Source organism: Dicentrarchus labrax, unplaced genomic scaffold (genome assembly GCF_905237075.1).
Source record: "Dicentrarchus labrax unplaced genomic scaffold, dlabrax2021, whole genome shotgun sequence".
In the NCBI taxonomy this organism is placed as follows: domain Eukaryota; kingdom Metazoa; phylum Chordata; class Actinopteri; family Moronidae; genus Dicentrarchus; species Dicentrarchus labrax.
Genome location: NW_026136710.1, coordinates 4,648,873 through 4,667,869, shown reverse-complemented (window position 1 = coordinate 4,667,869; position 18,997 = coordinate 4,648,873). Strand labels below are relative to the sequence as shown.

At 41.1% G+C, this 18,997-nt stretch overlaps 1 protein-coding gene across 2 annotated transcripts in view; it reads left to right on the top strand.

Moving 5' to 3' along the window:
- Window positions 1-17,898, top strand: part of LOC127370258 (netrin receptor UNC5D-like) — a 150,238-nt gene extending 132,340 nt beyond the window's left edge. For both annotated transcript variants that reach the window (XM_051412172.1, XM_051412171.1), the window contains 8 exons: window positions 696-914; window positions 1,745-1,829; window positions 6,622-6,793; window positions 9,386-9,616; window positions 12,754-12,903; window positions 14,489-14,653; window positions 14,901-15,079; window positions 17,068-17,898. In XM_051412172.1, the coding sequence (XP_051268132.1) occupies window positions 696-914; window positions 1,745-1,829; window positions 6,622-6,793; window positions 9,386-9,616; window positions 12,754-12,903; window positions 14,489-14,653; window positions 14,901-15,079; window positions 17,068-17,266 (1,400 nt within the window). In that variant the 3' untranslated portion in view covers window positions 17,267-17,898. The remainder of the gene's footprint in view (window positions 1-695; window positions 915-1,744; window positions 1,830-6,621; window positions 6,794-9,385; window positions 9,617-12,753; window positions 12,904-14,488; window positions 14,654-14,900; window positions 15,080-17,067) is intronic.
- The last annotated feature ends 1,099 nt before the right edge of the window (window positions 17,899-18,997 follow it).

The window sequence follows — 18,997 nt, the reverse complement described above, 5'->3', positions numbered from 1 at the left end:
CTGAGTTTTTAATGTTTCAAATGTTTTAAAGTGAGAATATTGAAAGAGAGGTTTTAAATATGCACTTGATTGTTACATCACATGTGATATTGTGCTGAAAGACTGAGGCTTAAGCATAATGTGCATGGAAAAAGTTGATGTTGACTCTCATTCATCATTTATTACAGTGTAGAGCTAGTTAGCCCAATGAGTGTCTGAAAAAATCAGATCGCTAGTGTTGTCCTTTTTCTTTTCTTTTCTGGTAATCTGTAAACTCACAAACTAATGTAGTTAGTTAATGATATCGAGATATGCTCCATAGCCTTGGAAGTGAGGCTCAGTTTACACTTTTAGGTAGTGAGCTAGATAAACAGATAAACCATTAATCCATTCCTCAGACTTCTGCTCTTGTGTTTTGGGGTTTGGAAAGGCTAAATACTAGACACCACCTTCCAACCTCTTTAAAGGCAGGGAATCACTCTTACTACATCCCCCTGAACGCTGCCTCAGCTTGTGGAGAAATCCAAAGCTTGACAGGCTTGCCGAGCCTATTTACGCTTGCTGAGCTATGATTAGACACCATACTGTATTTAACTTCTAGTTGGTATTGGATTTTAAAAGTTTGAGTTTACAGTCATGCCATAGTCCTGTCTTTTCTCTTGGCTGATGATCTGAGTTTATTTTACTGCAACAGAGTCCTTTCATTGTGTCTCTAGGGGTGGCAGAGAGGGCAGAGTACCATGTAATGTCGCACCCTCAGACATTTCCAAGGGGCCTGGCTCCAGACTACAGAGGGGTTGCGGTGGGGACGACGCTGGGCAGAAGAGACAAAAACCTCTTCACTCCACAAGTCACTTTGACTTCCAGCAGACCTCTCCACAAAGCAACTGCTGTGTTTGGTCATGCTGGAGGGAGGCTGGTGGTACCTAACACAGGTGAGCCTACTGCGGGGAAATTTCATTCGATCCGTTCCTGTGTGTAAACTGAAATTCCTTTAACATAAAAATCAGAGAAGCTGAAATCTGTAACTTAACACACTTTAAAACAACAGCAAAGGTGTTCCAGGGCTTCTAGTATTGAATTTTGAAGTTGTTTGACCTTGTCAGTGTTGGTCGATCAATGACATTTCCACATCTTTGCTGCAGACCAAGTAACACGAATATGAATATATTATTTACTGAAGTGATGAAGTTAGACAGCATTGGCATTTTTAGCCGACCAGTGCGTCCTGACAAACCTTTTCAACATTTGTCAGCCTATGGAAAGTTTTACAGTACAGTAAATGCAGAATTTTTAGGGTTTCACAAGATAAATGAATTCAAAAAGTATTATGAATTTAAGTGATAACATTTTACAGTACACTATGAAGAAAATGTTAATGTAATGCAAACCTGTGATGCTCAGTCTAGCACATTATACAGGCAGCTCTTTCCCATGGCCTACATTCATCATCCTGTCCCTTGAGGGCCTTTATCTACTGCAGTGTAGATTGGCAGTAATTGTTTATGATACGGTAGATGTATGTGTATGTGTGTTTCTGTCTAAAGAGACAGTCTGTGTGTGTGTGTGTTTGTGACAAAGAGACTGCTGGCAGCATTGATTCACAAGGCCTTTGGGACCTGCTTCCGTCACCTTTTTCTGGGGCCATCACCTCTCTGGCTGTCACCTTTAGTAAAGAGACCTGACAGCCGGGCAGGTGTGTGTGTGTCATGTGTGCATGTCTGGCTGTGTGTTGATCAGTTTTTGCATACCTCCTTCTCTGCAGGTATCAGTCTGCTGGTGCCTCATGGGGGAATCGCAGAAGACACTACCTGGGAAATGTACATGATCATCAACCAGGAGGACAGCAGGTGAGGGACTCTCACTGAGACGGTGCAGTCTGCTTCTCAGCCTGCTCTCTTTTAATCTTTCAACCCATCGCACAGCATTTCTCATCGCTCTTCCTGCCACTTCATCTCCTTCTCACTTTGCCAAACATGCACCACAAACATGCACAGATACACACCGATCCTCACGTACTGTACACATACACACATACAGTACAGATGCAGCCATATTTCTGCCCAGCATGAGATCTTTGCTCATCTTGCAGACTCTACAGGGGAGGACATATGTGTCACGAATACATTGGCAGCTGTAGACAGATTGTATTACTGCCTTAAGCAACTGTCTCAGCAGAGAAAGATGCACTCCACGACTCTGGTTGCCTGTTTTGTGTTAGTAGACATAACTGTGACAATATCTCTTCCCATCATGACTGGTAAGAGTGGAGAAGATTGTTAAGACATGATGATGGGTGATATTGATTTGGTTTTTAGTTCGGCGGAACGTGATATGCCACAAAGTTTAGATGACTGTTGGAGCCTATTTTTTTAACTTCCCCGTTTTTCACAAAGCTTTTACTTAAGGAGAAAATGGTGATAGATAAGAACCGTTTGAAAAGGAGTCTAATACCTTTGAGTTCTTTGCAACAGAGCCTCAAAAGCTATCTGACAACCAGAAGTCAGTTTTTGGACATGTTCTTGATTTATAGCAGACAGTATCAATGTGTCAGCAGGTCTGTGAGAAACTCTGCTAGCTAGATATCACCTTAACAACACAGCTAACCGGCTGTGCTTCTCAATGAAATTTGATTCCTACATCCAAGGGAGAATCAAAAGTGACATTTAGTGCCATCTGAAATTCACCTGTCATGTCACCTCCCCCCACCCATTAAGTGCCTAGCGTCATCTGGGTAAAGATACAGATCAAAGGTCACTTATAGGTTGTGGCAGAGCTCAGTTAGTGGGCTGACTATACCCTCCCCTGCCTAAAGTCTACCCAATTCAGCCAAGCTGCTGCCCTCCAGGCTCCTGCTTTGCTCTGATAAGCCCGATGCTGTTTACTTCTCTGGCTGTCGTTTAAGAAGCTGCAGGAGCTGTGCACCACTGAGCTGTCAGTCAACGCCTATCTTCTGACAGCCGCAGAGTCCACGGGAGAAATTGGATCCTTTCTTCCCATTCAAACCTTGGCCATCTACATAAGACGACACTGTCCTCTGCGAAGAAAAGGAATCGATCAGCTCTGGCTCGGTTTCAGGTGTTCGCAAGAGCTTTCCGTTCATCCTCTGGGCTTTAACCGGGTGTTTTTTTGTGTGTGTGTGTGATCTTCTCCAGCTCAGCAGGGGTCAGTGGGAAGTCCAAGGGTAGAATTATAGTGTGTAACAAAATATACCTGGTATATTGTGACTCACAGAAGTTTGAGTCATTGAGTTGAGCGGTACCATCCTCAGTTTTGAGCACACTTTGCAGGGAGACACCTATTACTCAACAGTCAGTCACACTTCCTTTTAAAATGTCGGTTGTTGTGTTGTGTCATGTTATTTGTACTGTCCTGTTACTATCCACTGAGTTGTCCAACTTTATCTAGCACTAATACTTTACTAAGCCTCTTGAACCCAGATATTGTCTAATTAAACCTGCCTAAATACATTTTTGGCTGCATGGAGTGCAATAAGCTGTACAAGCACTGACTTATCATCACCTTACACAGTGGCTGTGACTATAATGTGTAAGCAAACAGCTGGCTATTTACACATCCAGCAGACATTATTTTGGAGTCGCATCACTGGTCACTTAACAAATGTTTATCCCCACTAGCTCCTGGGGGAAATATCTTTAGCTGCAGAAGGATCCGCTATGTTCCCCAGCTAGTCACTTTGTCTGCTGTTTGGTAGGTAATGTACAGTAAGAGCTTTTTCCCTGAGAATGGCTGCCTTCTGCTGCCAAAAACCACACTGATGAGAGCGGTGAAAATGAACCAAAACAGTGTTTGGAAGTGAAATCCAAACAATGAATTAAAAGACACCTAATTGCTCCTTGGAGTTGGGGGTAACTGCAGAGTCAGGTGATAATTATCTCACTACAAGCAACGCCTTTAACATTAAACACTAGTCACTGGACCCATTGTTCGCATCAAATTATTGATTAGAGCAGCTTTAAGTAGCTAAAGTTGGAAAACATATCTCGTTAACTAAATCATGAGTGAAATATTAAAGGTCAACTCACATCATTTTACACATCAAAGTCTTTTTACAGATCTTAGGGACTCCTACTGCATATGTGGAAAAAGTTGTGTAGAGCCTCTTTTGGCTCCAGAGGGAGCTGTGCAAAATCTGATAAACTGCCTCAAGTGATGTTGCTTTTTTTATTTGGCTACCTGCCTAGCATGAAATGCTAACAGTAGCTATTGATAGTCCAGGGATGTTGAGTATTAACATTTCACAAGTTGGTAATAAATTAAAGGAATGTCAACAGCACCAAAGCTGTTCACATTGTGTTCTGTGGATCATACCCAGATGAATTTAGATACTTTGTGTTTGTTTAATTTGAGTGAATTGACCCTTCAACTGAAAAAATTAACTCGGTTATAAAATTCCAACTCTAAAGCTCAGTTTTATGGCCCTAATTTTATTCAACTCTGACTCCATATTTCTGTGAGAGCTTGAAAGACAGACTGTCAAACACTAATGAGGCATTGTCAAAATGTTATTTATGACTGTGGTCTCAGGAAGAAATGAACGTCACGCTGGATGCTATTGTTTGAAAAAGCGAAGGAGGCATGTTATGTGCACTGCACATATGAGCCCAGACTTTACTAATAACCCCCATCTACTATCTACACTTTAACCATCATCCTGTAGTGATATCTCTTTGTTCTGGTAACCACAATCGGAGATGCTAAATAACCATTTTTAATCTTTGCTCACAGGCAATCTGGGTAATTACCATAGTCTCAGCAGCAGGTAACCTTGGTTTCCTCTGAGCCTGGGGCTGATTAGCACAAAAGTGCAGCTGCAGGGCCACGGTGCTGTCTGGATGTAAGATTTTTTTTTTAGACAGCAGATCATAACCTCTTTTAATTTTTTAGTGTTGATTGGTGACAGCATTATGAAGAATAAAGTTTCACACAGCACTCGGCACCAGAAGCTGCCAAAAAGCCTCAACCACACGTTGTGCTGTGTGGGATGCTACCATCTCAGCACATACACTCATACATCACACCTCACCTTCCCACCTCCATCTCATATATAAAACACTTGTCATGCATGTTGCAGGTAATTGTTGCAGGAGTGGAAACTACTAGAAAATCCTACTCAAGTAGAAGTGCCGTTTCATAATTTGAAGATTTCAAAAATAACAGTGTTTCTTGATGACAGCTACTTAAGTAGCTACCAGTAGCTGTGTCCCAATTCAGTGCTGCATGTTACTATTATACACGATGTAATACGTTAATTATCTGAGCTCAAAAAAAATTTGATGAATGAATTAGTCAGTCAAAAGAAAATTGTCAACTATTTAGATAATTGATTCATTGTTTCAGTAATTTTTCAAGTAAAAATGCCAATCATTCGTTGGTTCCAGCTTCTTAAATGTGAGGATTTGTTATTATGCTTTCGCTGTAAACTGAATATATTTGGGTTTTGGACTTCTGGTCAGACAAAATGAGACATCTGTAGATGTCATCTTTGATTCTAGAAATTAGTGATGGACAGTTGATTAATTCCTAATTAATTTCAACAATTTATTGGGAAAATAATTAACAAGAATTAATGCAATCCAGGCGTTAATTGAAATCAGTTAACCGTAAAGAGAAAAGATGTTTTTTGAGAGATGTAATACTTTTTGTTTATTATTGTAGATAATAATAATATGTTGGACCTGTCTCATCACTATCCTCTCTCTGGGACAATTATTGTACATCACTCTCAATAATCAGGAGCATTCAATATGCAAACTGATTTTGTTGATACTTTCTTTTGTGAATACTCCAGTATGAACACATTGCATACTAAAAATCTGTATACAATTAGTCTGTAGTATGGAATTGAGACAAAGCTTTTGACTAGGTTATATATGGAGGCATGTGGTACAGTGTTTATGTGTGTTTATGAAGTGCAACCTATACAAATGATACTTGACTGTCTAACTCAGTCTCTCTCAGTTGGTGCTTCTATTTCTACGCACGTGTGGGTCCATGCACACTTTACACATTTGTGATGCATCTGTGCCTGCATGTCAGGGGTTTGTCCCTGCTGCAGTTGTATTAATGATGCTGAGAAATATCTACGCTGCTCCAGTGACAACAGCACCAATATTGTGTCCTGTATATGTGAGGTGTCCAGCCGGGCCAACTGCATGACTGATGGTGGTCCCATTGATTGCTCTCAGTCTTCAGGGCTTCTAGCCAAGATTGGGCCCCTGGCCAAGAGCAGCGTGGCCCAGCTAATCTGTCACCAGGCTGGCCAGAGCAGGCTTCATAAGCTCCATCGACCCACAAAGCTTACACGCTGTGTGCTAAAGCCTGTCCTCCCTAGCCCCACTGTCCATTAGTTTTGGTGCTTTAATCTTCCTCTATCTGTGTGTCTGTGTGTCAGCTAGTCAGGGATTGATTCATTATGAGTGTCCAAGGATTTGAGTTCACTTTGTTCATAGGCAAAGGGTCACTTTATACTATCTAAATACTTGTTTAAGCAGCGATTAATCAGTAGTGATGTTCATGTCTATATTTGCTAAAACTCTGACTAATTTTATCCTAAATGTTTGCGATGTGATGAGATTTCTTGTTTTAATATGTGCCTTTATCATACCTCTATGTGTACAGCACTGTGTCCGAGGAGGGGACAGAGATCTTTTTGAGTCCTGCAGTCACATATGGCCCACCAGGCCTTGACCTGTCCTGTCCCATAGCCATGACCATAGCCCATTGTGCGGAGGTTGCTGCTGATGATTGGACCATTCGGCTAAAGAGACAAATGCAGGACAACAAATGGGAGGTGAGCCATTTCTATTAATTTTCAGCTGTAATATCAATGCAGAATGTTAACAAGTGCAAACACACAACTTTAACCAGCGCCCAGAATATCAATACGAACTGATAAAACTGCTACAACTTACTTTGATGAAAATTTTCATCCTGCAGTGTAGTCATGCAAGCACGGAGCCGATTTCAGGGTTGCCAGCTCAGATTCGTCATTCTGCATAAAATTCTGCCTTTCAAGCTCTACCTCATGCTGTCATACATCCAAAAGAAATGTCAGACCAAATGCAAATGATGGCTATTAGTCAGTGAAACATTCATTTCTTTTCCAGTTTAATGATAATGGTATTTTAAAGCATCACTCTGTCATGAATCTGTGAGCTCTGCATTGCAGTTGTTCATAAAATTTGAACACAAGCACAATTGACATTACAAAACACAATTATCTTTGTACATACTGTGCATGGTTTCTGTTTGTAATTTATTATATGGCAAAACTGTATCTGAAATATAAAAATGTCCTTAAACCATTGTAATTATGCAAGGTACAACTGTGTTGCAACATATAAGTTTAATAAGTGTAGATAAAGGCATGAAAGGACATGTATCATCTCGATTATTATACTGGGACCACTATGACTGCAAGTGAAATATATAATTATGTTTAAACTCTGGATTTGGATTTATATGACTTGCAGAAAATAGTATCCATTCAGCTATTTTAACATAATTATGTTCATCAAATAACCATTTGGGAAATCACCACAGTGATGCAATAGTGAGTGAGTTGTAGCCAGATATAAAACACAGTGTCATAAGTCATAAAATAGCTTTAACAGAAAAAATTCCAGTTAAAATGATGTCCCTGAACTAGTTTTTTAGTTAAAATGAAATTTCAACAGAATTAACATTTAATAAAAAACTGCTAAGAGGTTAATGTCCCCAGCCCAGTCTGATACCTCAGTGTGAGGTTAAAAACGGGTAAAAACTGCCACATGTGCTTTTTAAAAGATTTAAGACTTTATTGCTATAAATACAGTATAGTGCTGTCTCTGTGATTGCTGCTCACATCAAGCTCTTTCAGTAAAATAACACCACTGAAAAGTCCTTCAACTCTGCCCTGTAGAGCTACTTCACAGTTTCACAGAGCTTGTTCAGACATCTGACTTCAATCCAAACACCCTCTATCCATTTTTCCATGCCTTCTCCACGGTGTAGACATATCTAAGATGCTCTTTTAATGTTTAACTAACCTCATCAAAAAGCTTTGGGGACCTCATCGAGGCAAACTGACCCCGGAGCCACCGAGTTTGCATGACCTTGGAGCGCCTGTGGCTCTCTCCCGGCCTGGTCCTTTCACTCTGTGTGACATTTACACAGATGTAATTTGCCAGCAGCCGTGTTGCACAAAAGGGAGCTATCAAAAGAGCCATCACTGATGGGAGCTATATGCCATCGGAAAGCAGAGAATAAGGGAGAGAGTCAGTGGAGAAGGAAGAGACAGACAGAAAGACATAGACAGGTTCAGAGACAGAGGAGGAGATGTTCTCCAAGAAAATGTAACGTCGTGACCCGTCTCTGTCAATGTGAAATAATGAGCCCTTTATCTTAGGAAGGATGCTCTCTCAAAACCTAATCTCTGGAATTAGCGATATAATGGGAGATGGAGGTCTTTCTCCCCCTCTGTCTTCTTCTCTTCCCTTCTCTCTCGCTCCGTCTGCCTCTCAGTGCCATTCCCATTAAAGCTTGCACTTTTGTACTGCTGGAGTTTGACTCCCTCATTTCTCCCCGGATGCCTGGCGGGGATGAGCTATGTCATGGAGATCCTTCATGTCTGCTGCAGCGCTAATGGGGCAGGTTTAGGAATCTGTGGGCCACTAAATTACCCTGCATTGCTTTATATGCCTCAACTGGGCCATATGCAGAGGGGACCTGTGGGTCACAGTTATGTTTCAAAGGTGATTTAGGGTGGATTGAGCACAAGATTATGAGCAAGTGGCCATTGGATACAAGTGCACCCTGCTAATCCGTTTTGTCAGTGTTACTGTATTCCCATCTGTTTAGTGAGATGTGTGATTATTCATTTGGCCCTCGTTCAGGTTTGCACAGTTCCTGATCCTGAGTCTGTGTGAGAGGGAAATTTTCCATTTTTAGGTGTCTATAACAATGCAGTTACATTTTGATGGTCTGGAGTTATGCCGCTTATGGCTTGTTATGTAACTGCTTTGCCATTTATTTTCTTTCTGTCTATTTTTCTGCAGGTATTAAGCTAATTAATAGATAGAATGATAAAGTAGTATTACTCACATAACACAGGCCAAATGGTGTTCAGCTTTTAGTTTGAAGGGGTTGGTTAAAGCCTCTTCCTCCCTCTTCAAATGAATTCTTGGCAGTAATTGAAATGTTAATAATCAGCATGCTCAGCTCCACTGTGTAAAGCCGGGTGCTGAATCCTCAAAAACAAAAATCAAAAATCATCAGCAAGACAGCATTCCGGTATAGAGTTGTTCTCATGATTAACCCTAAAATTAACTATTAATGGCTCAGAATATGTGCTGAATGCACCAGAACTAAATCTGGTCTCTCCTGATATGTCCTCCCACCAAAGGAAGTGATGTCAGTGGACGAGGAGAGCACATCCTGCTACTGTCTGCTGGAGGCCCAGAGGTGCCATGTCCTGCCGAAGCATCCGGGTCGCTACGCCCTGGTGGGAGAGCCCCTGAGCCAGGAGGCAGCCAAGCGGCTGAGACTGGCTGTGTTTGGTAGTCCGGATACCAGCAACTCTCTGGGCTTCACCCTCAGGGTCTACTGTGTGGACGACACGCCCCATGCATTTCAGGTATGAAGGAGGATGGAGGGTATAGAAGGAATAAATGAAGAACCCAGGATTGTTCAGTGCAATATCTCATTACATTATTTTCTTGTCAAAATCTAAAAACTTTTACTCTGACCTGTGCACAAGTCAGGTAAAATTTTCTTTACAGCCCAAAATCACAAATCACGATTTGTCTCATGGGGCTTTACAATCTGTACAGCGTACAACACACTCTAATCTCACTTTATTTGGTTAAGGAAAAACTCAAGAAGAGCCACAGAGGAAGGTTATGATAGATCACAAAAACATACTGTTGTTTGCACAGGAGAAAAGCACAAAAAGTTTTCTGTAAGAAAGAAAAAAAAGAAAATTCTGACTTTGTTTGTCCTGGTTCTGAAAGGCTGCTCTTAGACATGGTGGTACTTTAAGCTAAATACTAATGTCAGCATGCTAGAATGTTTGCAATGACAATGCTAAAAGTTTAGCAGGTTATCTTTACTGCACTTACAGTATATAGTGCCTTTTCTAGTTTTCCAACCACTCAAAGCGCTCTATGCTACATGCTACACCCATTATCCACACATTCATGCACTGATGCCAGATGAGGTGCCAACTGCTCATCAGAAACTAATGAATCCCATTCACTTATACAATGCACGCAATTTGGGGTCAGTATCTTGCCAAAGGACACTTCAACACGCAGAGGGAGGAGAGAGAGATCGAACCGCAAACCTTCTGATTAGTGGATGACCCGCTCTACCTCCTGAGCCACAGCCACCCCATTTGCTAATTAGCACTAAAAACAAAGCACAGCTGAGGCTTATTGGAATGTCATTAATTGTGTGGGAATTTGGTCAAAAGCCAAATAATTGTATTAAGTCAAATTTAAAAAAGAACTGATGATGGTGCTAGATTAAAAGTCATCAGTGTTATTATAATTCACGCTGAGCTGAACATGAATGTCTGCACCAAATTTCATGGCAATCCATTCGATAGTTGTCCTGACATTTCCCTCATCCTCGACCACAAATGTCAATGTCATGGTGGCACTAGAGGGAAAGTCAGAGGACCAGCAGTCATAATGCAAAAAATGCACGGCAATCTTTGCAATAGTTCTTGAGATACTAAAGTCTGGCATAAAGTGGTGGGCAGGCCAGCTGAGCGGCCGACGGGTTAACATTGGCATCCATAGAGCCTCCAACGCAGCAGGAATATACAATACGATATAAACACATGATATTAGAAATTTTAATTGCCAGGATTTGGTGGCGCGGCTGGTGGTTTTGCCTGGAAGAATTGCTGTCTGAGTTTTTTTGTGCTCCACTGAAGATCTGCCTGTTCTGTAACATTGCCACTGGGAGATGCTTGATGACGAGGAGACAAAGAGGGACTTTTAATTACAAAGACAACAGATGCTCCAAGGTTGCTTCTCTGCCCTTTCTTTGCGTAATTTAATTTGCTCACTGTTAATTAAATTTGTTTCTGCATTGCATTCCACACGACAGGTATTTGAACACGTTAAAATGAGACACATTCTCAGATGCAGCACCGGTTCATCATTTTTCTCTTGAGTGGTTCTTTGTTTAAAAAAAAAAGGTTTGCCCTTGTCCTTGCAGTGTGGGCTCCTTTCAAAAACACAAACACACCTCTTTTTGTTTCAGTGTTTTGCAGCCAAAAAATACTTTTTAAAAGCCTAATTTGTTTCTTAATTAAACTCATACAGCTCTTCTGAAGTAACGATGATAGTTGTCCCGTATAGCCACTAAACCTGCTTCACTTTTTTGCCTTCATTTGAGAGATAGAATTGCATGTGAACAAACAGAAATTGAACACAGGTGCCAAGAGCCAATTCACTCCACCCCTCCATCAGTCAGACATGGTTATTTGTTCATTTGTTCTCTTTTTGTCGGCTTTTTGTTTGCGCTTCATACGACAATTAATTTCCCCCGTGAGCTCAAAGCAGGAATTGATCAGGTTCAAGACGGCCTGTGTGCTTTTCATCTCTCTGTGCTGTTCGACTGAGAAGATAAGCACCGCACACACAGGGCTCACACCCCCGCCCCTTCCTGCATTCCCAAGATACAGAAAATGTAAACATAAACATGCAAGTACACACTAACACATTCACACAGATGTTATTGTTTGCCATAGATTGGGAAAAATTACAATATCACAAAGCAGGAAGCCAAAAAGTATAATATTGACAAAAGACTTTTGTTTTGATTTTTTTCTCTGTTTATGTTTCGTCTTTGTGTACAACCAATATGCTTGGCTAACAGTTCAGGCTGCTCTCTTTATCTGATTTTTAGGCTCTTGACTCATGCAGTCTGTCGTTTTGATGCATCTTGTGTCTGGTTAAGTGCTTTGAGCAACAGGGGCTCTTGGGGGCCGCTGTTGAGCGTTTCAACTTTTAGGGGCCAATCGCTCTGGATGAAAGCTTAAAAATGCAGAGTGCACTCTGCTTTTATTTTTCATTTAGAGTTGATTTTTTTTCTTACCTCATGGTCACAGTGTTTCTTCAAATGTGCAAAGAGCACTGACAGGTAAAAGTCGAGGCTTCCAACTCAACCAAACATTTACTTAAAACTTCTAGTGTGTATGTGCGTTGGGCATTCATTTGTGTTTGTGAAGGCTTTTACATTTCTTTCTGTGACAAAAAAAGTTTTAGGAAAATGGGGCTGCCATTAATGATTATTTTAACAATTAATACTGTCTCAATTAAGCAGTTAGTAATGTGGTCTATAAAGTGTCATAACAATATCCTAGAGCCAAAGCTGACATCTTCAAAGTAAAAAAAATTCAGATGCTAAAACTTGGTCATGTTTGAGATCTTTGTTAAAGCAAAAAATGTCTTTAAAAGTTTAATTAATTGTTGAAATAGTCATCATTAATTGAGAAATAAATAAATGTTTCAGATTGTTTATCTCCTTAACACAGAGAAACCATGACAAGGAGGTTCATATGTAACTGTGTGAGGATGAAGGTTTGATACAAAAGCTTATGAATAATCAATCAACAGAAAGATTTTGTTGTGTGCTGTATGTGAGTCCTGGCTTGGTACGCTGAGTCTGTCCACCATATAAAATATCTACCTTTTTTTTTCTACTTCCCTAACCCTCACCCCACCCCCTGTAAAAACAACCCACATCTTTCTTTATCAGGAGGTGGCAGTGGGCGAGCGCAGCAGGGGCGGGCGGCTGCTGGAAGAGCCTAAAATGATGCTGTTCCGGGGGAACACTTTCAGCCTCCAGGTGTCCATCCAGGACGTCCCACAGCTACTCTGGAGCATCAAGCCTTTCACCACCTGCCAGGTAGGTAGCTTATAACCGAGAGTTTGTGTCAGCTAGTGTAAAGCAGCAATCGGGTTTAGTGTATGTGCTATATGCACTCTATCGGGGTCACTGATCTGGAAATAAGCTCTGCACCTTCATTTTCTCAGCTTCCTCTGTTCCTCCATTAGAACTCTCTCCTTTACTGTTTCCCTTTTTCTCACTTGGTCACATCAAAGCCAAAGGACAGCAGCAAGGGCACAGCAGGAGATCACTAAGGCTAGCTATCTCTCCCACACACACACACACACTCGCAATATTAATTATGACTGCCAGGCAGGCACACACATACACACGCACATCTCAGTTATCTTCCTAGGGGTCTACATACTGCATGTTCTGCTCTGCCCTGTGATGTTTATCCCACCAGTGACATCCTATTAGCGGAATTAGCCCACCATAGTACCTCCAGAATACAAACAAGGTTTTTCTTGAAGAGGAAAGAGCCACTATATGAGGGTCCTACAGGGAAGATGACTGTAGGCTTTCATTCAGACACTACTCTTGCCTAAAGGAGGCTTTTACAAGTAGTCATCTTCCTGGCTGATGGATCTGAAGAGGGGATGATTCATCTGTAAAACAGTGTTTTTGACCTGTTCTCACTGCGCCACTGTCTAGGTCACACAGTAGTTAGTAATGGAAGTCGAAATTGCCCTTTTAGATTCCATTCACTCCAAAGCGCTGTTACTTTTTGTTTTTCCGCTGCCACTTTTGGGGAAGTGCAGTGCACACTTGGTAAATTAAGGCATCGCTGTCCTATTTCCATAATCACATTACTGTTCCCAATCTAACAGATTGACATTTACAAGCATATTCAAGGCTTATTAGGAGTACCAGAATTTGGAAAACATAACAAGCCAACAGAGTGGTGAATGTGGTTGGAGTCTGAAATGAATGCTGTGGGCTGTACATTTACAAAAAAAAAAAACTTCAGAGGATGATTTTATTCAATTCAATTCAGTTTTATTTGTATAGCGCCAATTCATAACAGAAGTTATCTCAGGACACTTTTCAAATAGAGCAGGTCTAGACTGAACTCCTTATAACATTATTTACAGAGACCCAACAGTACCACCATGAGCAAGCACTTGGCGACGGGGGCAAGGAAAATCTGCCTTTTTATGTCTTTACATAGACAATTTCTGCTAATAATGTGGGCTTTGGTCTGTAATATTTATCGACCTAATGATTGCATGTGAGACTAGCCACGCTGTAGGGTAAAGTAACTTATTATAGTAATTGTTTCTCCCAGGCAACAGTAAGTAAACTAATGTCTAATTTATTACATTTTTGCACTAATGACTCCAGCACTTTCAGATGTTAACAGGATTCTTTCCAAGGGCTCTCAATGTTGGTGTTCTTTCTGACTAAACTTCTTGATTAGGTAATATCATTGATTGGCTGAAGAGGCCATTCATTCAGTCTTAATTAATCATGTAAACAGCGAAGTGGGTGGCAAAGCAGGATTCAAATAACGTCTCTCGCAGGGATTTAATGAGTTTGTTGTCTCCTCTGCCTAATCCTTTCATCGTTCTCTCTGTCCGCCCTCTGTCTCTTCGCTCTGCAGGAGTTCTCCTTTTCTCAGGTGTGGGCCAGTAACCAGCGTCCCCTGCAGTGTGCCTTCTCTTTGGAGCGATACAGCCACTCCTCGTCTCAGCTCTCCTGCAAGATCAGCGTCCGACAGGTCAAAGGCGAGGAGCAGATACTACAGGTCTATACGTCTGTGGTGGAGGTGAGTAGCGCTCATAGAAAGAGACAGAATGTGCTTGGTGCGTGGGCAGTCATGCGGTGTGTTAATAGGTTCTTTTATTACACTGAATAACTCTTGATTTGATTTAAGAGCTTGCTTAATGAGCCTCTCTGGGAGCTTTTCATGTATAGATTGCAAATTGTCTTGATAAGTCCTTGTCCTTGTCTTCATATTGCGAATTTTAGCTGTAGTATCACCCTTACACTTCTTTTTTCTGTCTTGCTATCAGAATGAAAAGGGAGTGGTTCCCTTTTTCACTCAGTCAGACTGTACCATCACCTCTCAGACAGGGTCAAGGGCCTTTAAAATCCCCCTGTCCATCCGTCAGCGGATCAGCGCCACCTTTGACACCGCTAATGCCAAGGGGAAGGACTGGCAGCTCTTGGCTCAAAAGCTCCACATTGACAGGTATGAGTTATAGCCCTCTGAAACCCACATTTCATCTTCACTCTTTATTATATGCAGTTGCCATTTACCTATTGTTGAGTCATCTATTTGTTACACAAGCTCAGATATATGAATTAGATGCTATGTTTTGTTCAGGTGTCATTAAAGAATAATGACTCAAAAGCGGAAATGGTGAATCTTGTGGTCCCTCTGCTATGTAAACCTTGTCCTGCTTTGAATACTATTTTTAATCTGGAATTTAGGCACCGTGTCAGCCCTAATCTCCCATCACCAACCAGCCTTCAGTAACACGCCACACTGCTGATTTCATTATAGATCGAGAAACACTTAGAGAGAGAGAGAGAGAGAGAGAGAGAGAGAGAGATGTGAGGGCCAACTTTAGCACAGAATAACTGGAAAGAAGATGCCATGTTTTGCAGAAATCTGAAGCAAGGTCTCAGACCGCTGACAGGCCAGCCTCTGGCAAAAAAAAATCTGTTAGCAGTCTTCATTAGCAGCATCTCTGCATGTGTTCTATCCCTCAACCCCTGCTAAACTCTGCAGAGGTTGTTCCAGGTCAGTATTTGCGTAGGCTGTGGAGGATTTTAGTTGTTTGGTACGGGCTGATCTCTATTTGTGCTTCAGAAGAGAAGTCAATAATCAAGTGCTTATAGCCACGAAGACTCTCAGATCTGTGCAGTCAGCTCCATCAAGCTCAAGTGGGAAAAATGTACTGAAACTGAGTATTCTCTCTTTCTTGCCAGTTGGAGAAACATGAGAAGGAAAAGTTAACTAAGAAAGTGTGACAGAAAATATGTGATTAAGGAATTTCACTTAAACCGAGTCTGAAAACAAACATCTGTGACAGAGGAATGGGAAAGGATTTCAGAGTTTTTTAAGCCCAGTCGAACACACCAAGAAGCATGTAATGGGAATGTCTCTACCTAGTTAAGCTGATTTTTGTAATTATTTCTCTGAATGTGTGGGAACAACATCATACCAAGGAGGGAAAGTGGGATGGAAAGGAAAAGAGGGGAGAGGGAAAGGAAATTCCATTGTTAAGAAACAGTGCACTCTGTTGGATATGTTCGATATAACAACAGCAGAGGAGGAAAATCAGTGTAAATCAAATCTTGAGTGGAGCTTGTTTTTTTTTTATACTCCAAACTGGAACTGAATTGTTCTGCACCCAAACTATTGTTAATCGTTAAAGACAATATTTGAGGCGCTGGACTTTATTTTGTTATTCTATCTTATTCTAGCACCATTTAAGTTTCAGTCTAGGTTATTTAAAGTCTGAAGATGGATGGATGAATTTAGCTTGAGGTTTTGTCTTTTTGTACTTTGAACCCAGACATAACCTCGGGAAGTTTGTTCTTTTATTTAGAAAGTTGTGCTTAAATGTTTTAGAAAGATAGATTTAGATTAGAAACCAGCTTATTTTATCTTTGAATGACTAATGGTCAGATCAATTGATGTTATTTGATTTGTTGTTTTTTATCACAAACATTACTCACATTGGCGATATTAGTATTTCTTTAAGTTCTGTAAACTGGAATTCAGCAACCCACATACTATAAAATACTATTTGAAATGGGTCTACATTAAGAGGGCTTAAAGGAGCACTCCACCATTTTTACACATGAAGTTCAGTTTACTGGTTAAGAGGAGAATCCCACTATTCAGCTTGTGGAAGGCAGGGAAAGGTCTAATTAATGACACTATTGAGTTACAATGTGGGAAATGTAGGATCTAGTGTTTGGGAGTTTACTAGCAACTAAAAGTTAGGATGCTGATCTTTTCTCATTCTTTTTTCAATCTGTCTCTTGTATGGAAGTGTCATACTAAATCACTGGAGTAATCCTTTAAAAATGTGTCTGCATTGGCCTTCTTATCATAATCAGTGCAAGTCAATCACTTCATTACTGGCACTCTCATTCATTCTCAGCAGTTACTCTGTGCCATGTGTTCTACTCGAGTATAATATTTCCTTTCCCCCTGGCCTGTAGGAACCTGTGCTACTTTGCATGTCAGGAGAGCCCATCATCAGTGATTCTGAGCCTATGGGAAGTCCAGCACCAGGACTCAGGGGACCTAGACTCTCTGGCCAGTGCCCTTGAGGAAATCAGCAAGGTCCAGTCCCCCAAGACCGCCACTCTTGGCTGCAGCAGAGAAGAGCGGGACTCAGAATTCACTAAACTTGGGTAGGTCAGGAACAGCAGGTGAAAGGATGATGAACCTTTACTGCATGAACACTGATGATCAGGTGTACTAGCTAACCCATGGTGAGGAGGAGGACACGCAACAGGGACAGCAGGGAAACTCAGTTTTGGACTGTTACTAAAGGAACACCTCTGCTAAACCAAATAGCACATACAGACAGACGGGAATCGAGGAACAACTGTGAGAGAGAATGAAACGAGTGGGGAACAAATGTAGAGGCGTTTAAAGAGACTTTAATTGAGAAATGTCAACTTGTGACACTTCTGGAGTCGATAACCTGTATTCGAGGATTATGAATATCTGTGTGAAGAGGACTCTCCGACCTAGGATGGAGGGTGTTTTGGACAGACTGCCAATCAGGCTGGTGTTGTGACCTTCCCAGGATCGGATGTGCTGGCGCTTGCCCTCCAACAGTCCACTGGGCTGTCAAAATGTTTGGTGTAATGTCATTATGTTGTCATTCATTTTAAAGATCTCCTAATGCTTCTATTTCTTTTCTGCAACCTGTGTTCTAATGTTGCTGCAGGAGATAGATGAGAAAACAGGAAGTGAGGAAAATCGGATATTAATTTTGTCCGTACTGTGTGGTCAGAGATGCTTTCCACACTGGTTAGCATTTGAAAAGATCGGATGATGTCCACATGCTAAAATAAATGTAAAGATGTATAAGAGATGAGTTTTTTTAAAGGATTTTTATCATACTAATTTGGGATGGATCACATGGATAGCAATCATTTTAAGAAACACCCACAACAGAACATTTTCAACCCCACTAGCAGAACACATTATCAAAGCATAAGGCTGCAGACGAGGATAATGCAATGCACCCAGTGCCCCGCATCCCCTGATGTCTAATGATCAACTTCTGGTTCTTTTGGAGAAAAAATAAATGTCTCGCTGTGTGATAAGTGACTTCATACCAGACAGACAGTGGGAACATTACATACACTGCAAACTGCTGGTTAAGTGGTGTGTACTTTCAAGACCCTCTGGGACTTAATTTTTCTTGATTTTTGAATTTCGATTTTTGATGTGTGGCTTTGCTGGAACTTTTTTCAACTGGATCATCAGATACCTGGACATAATTATTTGGAGACGTCTAGCCATCTCCCACTCCTCTGTCTTTTCCTCCGAGGCAGAGCCAGCATCCACTTGAGCAAAGATATCCTGATCAGGAAGATCCCTCGTTTCAGTTGCTCCACTTGCCCCCTAAACTTAATAAAGTGACTTTGTGTTGAACTCTGTGTTGGCTCTCTCTTTTCATCTACTTAATGAATTCAATTCTTGAAAGGCCTGACAGCCCACATACTGTACGGTGGAGAAATCAGCTACAGTAAATCTTCAAAAACTGTATTCAGCAAAGAGATGAAACAGAGACCCATACAAAGTCCAATTTTCAGAAAGATGTAAAAAGAATTACGTAAGTGCTTTTTAAGTTTGGATGGCAGATCATTGCTAATGTACCACACTGCTGTTGTATTCTGTAGCTGTTTGAACTGCAGCAAAAGCCTAGACATAACTGAGGTAGATGTATACCTATGGAAGCCCTAAGAAAAGAAATCTGGCGATCCATTTCCTGTCTGTTTTCTCTCAAGTGAAAAAAAGGTTTTGTCAGGATAATCATAATCTCAAAGTTCCTAAAATATTTTTGTCATCTATGAAACTCTCTAAACACAAGTGTGTTACCAAGTTATGTAACATTACTGTCATGTCTTT